A 10,326-nucleotide genomic window follows, 5' to 3' on the forward strand; every position below is an offset into this window, starting at 1 on the left:
CTACTAGCTCGTAAAACATGAACACCTTGGATTACTAAATTAAGTGAATTTGAAATGGTAGTGTTCAAATTAAATTTTAATTTGAAATGTTCAACTTAAATTTTAATTTGAAATGTTCAAATTGAATTAGGGTTTGAATTGAAATGTTCAATTTCAAATTAGGGATTGTATAATTATATTGATATAATTAAATATTTAATTTATTGAAATTAAACGAAATTGGAGAGTTTATAATATTTAAATATTGATTTATATATTAATTACATGAATAAGATTCATGTTCAAAATTAGGTATATGATTAATTTAATATTTGATATTAAATTATTATTTTATTAATCAAATTTGTTTGATTAATTAAAATCAAATTAATTCTCATTTTTTATTCAATTTCAGAAATTGAATGTTGATTTTTTAATTTAATTAATTTTGAATTAATTAAAATAAAAAAAGAAAAAAAGAAAATTAAGTTCATAGTGGAGATTTCCAATCTTTGAGCTTGCTTATTGGATAAAACTCAATTAGACACCTAGACCACTTTATGAGTGCTCTTTGATATGGCAAAGTAGCTGAAGTTCAAGTGGTTGCATGTATGAGAAATATAAAACAATAAACATCCAATTACTCTTATTGAAGAGGATGACTACTGGAATTTGTGAATTTCTGCAGATTTTTCTTCCTCTCTCAAACCCACACTATCTCCCCTTCACAATTCACTTCAATCTTGAGTTCCACCACTTAAATTCAATGTTAAGAATAGTAGAGAAGATCTCTTGGTAGTTCACTGAGGATTTGAAGCTGAGATTTCGTGAAAAGCAGCTTGAATTTGGAGGATTCTTCAAAGGTTTGTCTTCTAGAATCCCTCTTTGCTGAAAACCTGTTTTACATGCTTTTAGAACTCAAATTAAATGTAACTAGAGTGCTTATTGATTATGATTGCTTTGTTGCATGTTTCTATATCTTTTTAGATACCTATCACAACATTGATGTCTGGTCATTAGGCAAAAACACCAACTGTAAATAGTACTCTCAACATAGTAATCAAAGTACTAACAATAAACTCTATCGAAAAATAGTGTTTCTTTGGATTGACTATTTTTCACATGAGTAATCCTTATAATTATAACATACTCATTACCACATGCATACCTACAATTTAGCCAAATAATTATTTTCCTTTGAGCTTTCAAAATTAAACTAATCTAAATAACAGAGGCTACTTAAGTAACATATTATTTTGACCAATTCAATCCAAAAAATAAGATGCAATAATATAATAATATTATTGTACAAAAATAATAGAAGTAGACACTAAATAGTTTTTACAAAAATTCACCCAATAATTGCATACATTGAATACAATTAAAGCAACATAAACATGTGAATATTACCAAAAATTATGAATCAAGTTCAAGTTTAATCCATATCATGATTAATCAAATTTAAACTTAAATCCACAAATGATCAATTTAAACTTGAATTCACAACATGATTAATCAAATTTAAACTTGAATCCACAATATGATTTAATCAAATTTAATCCTAAGTTCACAATATGATTAATCTAATTTTAAACTTGAATTATCAATTAAACTTTAGATTCAAATTCACATAATCATCCATTAAAAAAATCTAGATTTTAAATTCACAAAAGTATCAATTTAAAAACTAGATTTAAAATTCACAAGGTCATCAATTAAGAATTAAAAAATTAAAAAAAATGACAATTAAAACAAAGAAACACCGACAAGCCTTCAATCGAAAATTGATTGATACCTTCGTTCGATGGCAAATTTAGTCGGTCATTGACCAAAAGTCTTGATCAGTGCAACTTTCAGCGGCAAGAGACTCTACTCCTTCAATCGGTCTTTAATTTTTTCTGGTGGATTTCATCCCATCGTGGACTTTTTCCAATAATGTTCAACTGAACATCTTTAATTTTGACAATAATATATAATGAAGTTTTTGTCCCAGATGACTATGATCTTCATATTCACAATCACAAATCACTCAGATTTAATGGTAAAAAATAATTCAAGAATCAGGGGAGATAGTATGCTGAGGCTTGAAATTCTTCAGTCTTTTACCAAATGGCAGCTCAATCGTGCAGACGAAACTCCAAGAACTAAACGATAGTTCAATTATGTAAACGATAGAATGAAGCGTTAGACGATCGTGCAGACGACAGTTGACTGGCACTAGACGATCGTGTAGACGACAGCTGAAGAGCTAAACGATTGTATAAACGATTGGTTGCAAAGCTAAACGATTGAGTACACGATGCGATAGGAACTACACGATCGTGTAAATGATACTTTAGTAAATTCTAAACGATCGTAGAGTTAGAAAGAAAAGACACAGGAGTTTAAGTGGTAGAAAAGACACAGGAGTTTAAGTAGTTCAGCCAAAGGCCTACGTCCACTGTGTAAATCGAGAGGTTCTCTTTTATCACTTCTTCTTCAAAGTTATTACAGAACGAATGCCTTGCTCTCTTGTTTTCTTATTCTCTCTTACATTCATCTCACATTCATTTTCCTTTTATATGCAAGTGCTATAGTCAACGATGAAACTCTGGTGGTTACAACACATAATAAAAAGATGTCGACAACGGTTCAACTGTCTGCTATGATGTTCTTCTTGATTTCAAGTCTTTCTGTAACAGTAGCTTTTCAATTGAAGCTCAATGGCAAAATCCACCGAGGTGAAAAATCATTGCAGTGTATTCTTTTTATTATTATTATTCTTTAACCTTCTTTATCAAAAATTGAATCAAGGTCAATGGTAAATGAATTAAAAACTCGACAATCTAACATGAAACCAGGCTCTGATACCACTTGTTAACATAATTACTTTAAATCTATATTGAATAGATTAACTCTATGATCATTCATGTCAATTTTTCAAGATAAATAACATACCAGATTCCATTGAGAGATTGATGATAGTTTCAAGATGATGATAACTTTAACCAAAACTCTGAATGCCCTTAGTGAGATCTTTCTCTAGATGGGATTCAAGAAAGATCTTTGGATTCAAGAAAGATTGATTGCGTATTTTTTTTTTTTTTTTTTTTGATATATTGGGGACCATAAACCTAAGGTCTCTTTATATACTAATTCATTAGGGTTCCCACTAAACTCTAATTAAATGGGCTTCTAGCCATTAAGTCTATACTCAATTAGGAATCTACGACCTTAATTAATTAGATCACATAATAAAGCCCAATCTAATAAATTAATCCAATGTGATAAAATATTAATTCACATACATAGCTATACTTTAAGTATACGTATTATATACATTTTTTTTCTTAAGGTTATTATAAAATATGAAATTATTTATGAAGTACCAAAATATCTTTGTCAATAAAAGATAAGTTTTTCAATATTAATGTCACATCTCCCCTGAGCCTCAGCCCAAGACTTAGAAGAGAGCGTGAAGATATGTCAATCTACCACTAGGACAACTATCATATCTATAGTTCTCTTATTAAGGATTAAGAATCTTAGAATGTCTACAATATTCATAAAATTTTTATACAAATGACCTAGCTATCCTACTGATTTTCCACTACCCAATCCGAGTCATGCCCTGAGAGATTACCCAAATTCCTGGTGTTTGGTGGTTTAGTGACTTTTTCCCTGAACGCTCCACTCTGCTACCTGGGGGGGGAGGGGGGAGGCGAATAAAACATTTGGAAAGCATGAGCTATAAAACCCAGTGAGTGGTATCTTTAAATAAATAATAACTTTGACTACAAAAATATACTTCTTGGAAATCAAATCATAATCAATGAGTACATTACCATACATTCATAATTATTTCTCTAGCCAATCCACTGGATCCTCCCCAGCTCATCCACTGGTCAAATATTCCCAGCTATACCACTAGTTATTTCTGGCATGAACATATTTTAAGGCAACATCACAATAATACTTGTGGAAACCTTTCCTATACCCTATTTTTCCGTCAATGTGCACATCAACTATTTCTTTCCCGCTAGTTATGCTTAGGTAACTTGACTATATTTCCCACTGGCCGTCACCGGCTATGATTTTTCGCCGACCGTAGCTGACTATATTTTCCTGTCAAGTACCTTTTCAAGCATGCTAATGATATATCCCAGGTATAATTCCAGTTTCCAACACAAACATACAAGTAATATCTTAGAAAGTATAATAACACTATAAACATGCATCCCTGTTCATGCCAGTTTAATATTATCCCCTACATATATATTTATCCATATATATAGTAATATGTCAATAATCAACAATTACACAATAACCACTCACGATGTTTGCAAGGCTTCCTACTGCAAGTTACTTTTGAAATGTTCTCCTGAAATTTCCTACTCAAAATTTCGGCCAAAATCCTCAAACAGTCCATTTAGAGGTTATTTCAACCAAAACCGGGTGTTGCTGCTTGTGACAAGGCGAGGCCGCGCGCGCACAAGGTGCTAGGCAAGGCATTTGCGGCGTCATACTTCCCACAGATGGTCGCGACGTCCGGTCGATGTGTTGAGTGTGTGTTGGCTTGTGCGATAGTCTGGCCTTTTAACTTGTCAACACAATTTCTATCTCCTCCGTACTCCAAATATGATGGCAGCCCGAGAACTTATTCTTAACTCTCTATTTAGGATTTTAGTACTTGAAACTTGAAAATGGGACGAGTAAATTGCTCACCCCAAGCCCTCCTATTTGTAGGTATCCCGGGCTCTTCTCCGATGTGACACCTCAAATTCAAATGCCTTTCCCTCATGCTGCCAACACAAATCCCTTGCCAGCAAAGCCTTGAGTTGTTTTAATCTTGGTTTGCCAACAAAAATGTTTACTTTGCATGTAATATCAGCCTTACACCTCCTACTTAAGTAGATAAGAATCACTTTGCATGAAATATCCTTGAGCCACCTCATCTGCTTAATGTTTAAGAGTATATATCCGGATGATCACTTATAGGCGCATTCTATACTCCTATGATCGCAAGCCAACTTGCATCAATCCAACCATCAATAGGGTCAACCACATATATGTCCATCCGATTACCGCAACATCACCATGTCTAGACACTCCCCTTGGCGCATGCGTCCATCAATCCTTGCGCCTTTGAATTGTCTCTCCAAACTATTGCTGCACAACACTCTTTCCCCATATGTGACCTACTAACCTTAATTGTGCAACCTTCCCTTGTGCAACTTGGTCACATATGCTAGGTGCTCGCAAGGTTCATTCTAACCTTATGGCTTGGTTGTGCATGCCCTTTTCTTGATTAGCCATTCTTAACTTGAGGCTTTCCCATCAACACATCACTTGAGTCAAAACTCAAAGCAACGCATCCTTTCCCTCTTCCACATAGCTTACCTTTGGCCTATGCACTCGCCTAAGATTATGACCAACACTCTTTCAACGCATACTACTAGCTTATCCTATGCGCCCACATGCCTTCAATTGTCCAACGCATAGCACATTACTAATGCATAGTGTTGCAACATACCATCGCGTAGCACTGCCGCATCCATCGTATCCATCGCATCCATCGCCACATGCCATCACGTAGTACTGCTGCATCCATCGCATAGCACTGCCGCGTCCATCGCCGCATGCCTCGCACCGCATCATCGCATGCCCTCGCATCACTGCATGCCCTCGTACCGCATCACCGCATGCTACCAACACATTTCCTTCAGCCGCATACACGCATACCATCGCGTCCAACGTCCATCGCCCTTGGATGCGCAACTTGAGGCCACCGCTTGCTTTGTTCTAACCTCTCAAGACATTGGCTACCGCATGCGTTTCTTTTGGCCACATTTTGGCTTCCTTCAACGCCCCAAATAACTTCTAACTGATCAAGGCCAACGCATGGACAACACTAACGCATGGCACAACATCAATACTTAGCACAAGGCCAACGCATTATCTAGTACTTAAGCTATTTTTTCCTTGGTTTCCAATGCATAATTCCTTTTTGACATTATTCTTAACCAAATTTTCACTAGTTATGGTTTATTTCAAACTACTAAGCAATCCATTTAAACACTTAGAATTATCCTCCTCTTTGACCTCTACTTGTTTCTCTATTCTAACCCAATACAGTCTAGGTTAAGGGTTAGGGTCTTACAATTAATATATTAATTTGTAATTTTCTTAAGTGAGTTTGGTTTAAAATTATTAGTTCAAAATAAATTTTAAACCAACCCAAGTTGCAAGATTGGCTCATGACGGAAAAAAAATAGAGATATAAGATAAAATGTCGATGTAATAGATATATTTATGAAAAAATAATTCATAAATATTTTATATTTTCAAATTAGTCAAAATATTTATTATTTATATTATGTTTTATCGATATTTTCTAAATTACGAATTCATAGACATTTGGAAATATTAATACAAATGTTGACATATACACAAAAAGCTAATACATATATAGTTTGTCTATATTTCGAATCAATCTTATTATATATGTAGTAATATTCAAATCAATTTAATAAAAATTTAGAAATGTGTTATGTGTATATCATTAATGATTAATCGTCAAATAATCAAAAGCTAAGAGTATGATTAAATATTTTAAGAATAGCTAAAACAACAACTATTACCATAATTAAAGAAACTAATATATATACTTTAGCCATAAGCTCCTGTTCTCAACATATTACAAAATCTCGAAACTTCACCCTTCCATTTACACTCTTCACACGTGTGTTCTCCATAATGATCATCTTCATCCTTCCAATCCCATCCATTTCTTTTCTCGTTAATCAAACAATTATTCTTAATTACGTTACTACAATATCTCCGACCACCGAACTCTTTTTCCGACAAAGAAACCTTATTCTTAATCCAAAGACACCAAACAAATTCCTTAACTCTCCGACGACATTCAGACATTTTGTTCCCTAATTTGGCCTCACAATTCCTTAAAAACTGGAGTCCCTCTTCTTTCAAATTGGTTGCGTACAAAACGACACCGTACACATAACAAGCATCCATATAATCCTTTTCAGCAGATCGTTTTAAGTAACCCAATCCAGAAGCTTCTCTACAATGAGTGAAAAATTCCAACATCCCCTTTCGGTATAGACTCTCTGGATTTTCATTGTTGTTGCAAGTTTCTATCAGCGACCAGAATTCGGGACTGTTGTTCCATAGAAGCTTGCTGAAGTTTCCGAGCGACACGTGTCGGAATATGTATCCCTCGTTTGATACTTCAAGAAAATCTTTGGTGGCTAATTTGGCTTGGACTAAATCCGTGTAAGAGGAAGCTGCAACTTTTGCAAGAACTTCGATTAATAAATCGTTTGGGAGTGATTTAATGACGGACGGAGAAAAGGTGACGCGCATCGTCTTTGGTGCTCTACATAAAATAAATTAGAGAAGAATTAATAAAAAAAAAAATAATAAGTAAAGAGTCTTCACTGGCGTAGAAGAGATCTTTGATTATGTTTAGTAACTATTTCATTTTTTGTTTTAAGTTTTAAAAATTAAATTTATAATTACTTTTATCTCCAAATTTTCTTTATTGTATACTTTTTACCAAACGAAGTCAATTTTTGAAAATTAAGAAAATAACTTTTAAAAACTTGTTCTTGTTTATGGAACTTGGCTAAGAATTCAATCATTATTCTTAAAAAAAGATCCAGATCATTATAAGAAACCAAGAATGAAATTATTATTAAATGTAACCTTAGTAACTTTGTTTTTTTTTTTAATTCTTAATGGGTTTTATTTTTTGAAAAGATGTTATTAAACCATTTTAATGTTGTTCTTTAAATTCTTGAAGGGTTTTTTTTTTTTTTTTTATTGAAAATATTTTTATCATGAATATAATACAAAACAAAACGTATATTAAACCTTTAGGATCTGTTTAATTTTAAATAACTTTCCACATTAAAATACCCCTTTAATTTACTGAGACAAACTGAAACAATAAGGTTGGGAAGTTTTTCAAACATAATTCTCAAAATTAATTGAAGAATTAAAACTGCACATAATTATTTTGTTATAATAATAATAATAATAACTAAAAATTTTCTATTTATTAAAATGCATGCAAAAATTAAACGTACCTTAAAATATGAGAGTCAAAAGCCTCTAATTTTCTTTTCAGTTGACCGGCGGCCACCATTGTATATGATCTCTAAGCTTTTCCTCTTCTCAACGGCGTCGTTTCGTACTATCTGATGTACTTCACAAATAATTTGACACAACAAAAGAAGAGCTGAGGAAGATGTTTTCTTTTTAGTAATTTGAGAGAGTGAGGGAAAAAGAAGTTGAAACTTAATTATGTATAGCTAAATAAATAATCTATTTCCTTATAGGAATAAATAATGAAGGGGTCGAAATTGTTGGAAAAATAAGATAATTTATTTATAGAAAATATTTTGCCTCTTTAAATTTGGATTTCCGTTTACCTATAATAAAATCACTTTCCTTTTTTAAAAATAAATTTTAAGTTAAATTTTGAAAATTGGCAATCGTTTATTTTTATGATTTTTTATTTCTTTATTTTCTTTTTTTGGTAAATTTTGACAGATTGAATTCGGTCCTCACAACTATATCCATTCCATTATCATAATTTTTTTTTCTTTTTAATTTGAGTATTGTAATAATTTGACAGAATATATAACATTTGGGGGGAAAAAATACAGTCTTGGTCCCTGGATTTTGGATCTAGTTTCTATTCGGTTTTTAGATTTCAAAATGTTATACATTTAATTCTTAAATTTTGAGTTTGGTTTTAATTTAGTCATTAAGTTTCAAAATGTTGCAATTTTAGACTTAAGATTTGAGTTTTGTTTTAGTTTGGACATTAGATTTCAAGATTTTACATTTTTAACCTCAAATTTTGATTAAATGTAATACTCAGTTTTAATCATTGATGTAAATGTCTCTTAATTAATTTAAAATAATTATGAAGTAAAATTTTAAATTTGATTTTAAAAATTATGAAAAATAGTGAAGCTTAATTAATTAAAATTATTATAATTATTTTAAATTTATTAACATACATTAACGTTAAAGACGAAAAATGAGTATTTAGTAAAAAATCGAGGTTAAAAGTGTAAATCTTGAAATTTAGATACCAAACTGAAACAAAACTCAAATATCAAATGAAAAATTGTAACATTTTTCATACCTATGAACTAAATTGAAATCAAACTCAAAATTTAAGGATTAAATGTGTAACATTTTAAAAATTATGGACCAAATAGAATCTAGACTCAAAACCTAGGGACCAAAAAATATTTTCCCTAAAATTCATTTTATAGACTGAGAAAATTAGTATTGGATTTGTGAGTAACGGAAGCTTTCCATGTGAAAATTTTGCAATTATATTTTTTTAATATAACAATTATAGGGATGAAAAATCGAATTTCTAACTTTAAGGGAGGAAGCGCATTTTCACAACTAGGAACAAGACTATCTATGATTGGAATATTGATTGAATTTGGTGTTGTTATACATATTAGTTAATCGAGAATATCATATGTAGGGATGTTCATTAAAACCCACCAAACTAAACCAAAAATTCAATATTTTACTGAATTTTTTGTTTGGTTTAAAATTATAAGGAAATCAATTTTTTTGGTTCGGTTCAATTTTGAATTTGAAAATAGAATTCAATACAGTATCAAACCGAACCATTTATATTATATGTATATATAATCATATATAAAACCAAAATGAACCAAATATTTGGAGTTCGATTTTATTCATTTGATTTATATCCAAAACTGAATTTTATGGTTCGGTTCGGTCGCGAACACCCTTAATGAATTGGTATGGTATAACATATTTAGCTTATTTATTTTCAATTTTTCAATTGTATTTGTCACGTTACTTCAAGATACACTCGAAATCTTACTAAAATTATAGAAACAAATGTTTTTTTTTTAACTTTTAAAAGTTTTCAAAAAATATGTATAAAAAGAGAATGACATGACATATAAACTTAATTACAGGTAGAATTTAAAAGAGATATTTATAACTTTAATTTTTAAAATCCAAAAGAAAAAAATAGTTATAAACAAACTTAAATATTTATCAAACGAGACTTATAATATCGATGGTGACCGTTAATATTGCGGAGTCAAAATCGATTTATACACAAAATTTGCCAACGTGAATCCAAATATAATTTTAAAAAAAATGAGAGGAATGAAAATAAATTTGCCAAAACTAAGAGGGCAAATATAAAATAAAATAAAATAAAAAATTGTTTTCAGAAAAGGAAAACTAAAATCAGGTTTTAGGATTGTAAAAAAGAAACCCAAACCAAAAAGGAAAAGGAAGATATTTTTTCTTAAATGAAACTCAGAAATA

General features: G+C 31.1%; 1 protein-coding gene across 1 annotated transcript; it reads right to left on the reverse strand.

Annotated features, from left to right (window-relative positions):
• Positions 1 to 6,627: 6,627 nt before the first annotated feature.
• On the reverse strand, positions 6,628 to 7,344 carry LOC120081077 (putative F-box protein At1g67623). Its single transcript, XM_039035755.1, has one exon. It carries the CDS (start codon positions 7,342 to 7,344, stop codon positions 6,628 to 6,630), a length of 717 nt encoding a protein of 238 aa, XP_038891683.1.
• Between the last annotated feature and the right edge of the window lie 2,982 nt (positions 7,345 to 10,326).

This window comes from Benincasa hispida, chromosome 7 (assembly GCF_009727055.1).
Source record: "Benincasa hispida cultivar B227 chromosome 7, ASM972705v1, whole genome shotgun sequence".
Lineage (NCBI taxonomy): Eukaryota > Viridiplantae > Streptophyta > Magnoliopsida > Cucurbitales > Cucurbitaceae > Benincasa > Benincasa hispida.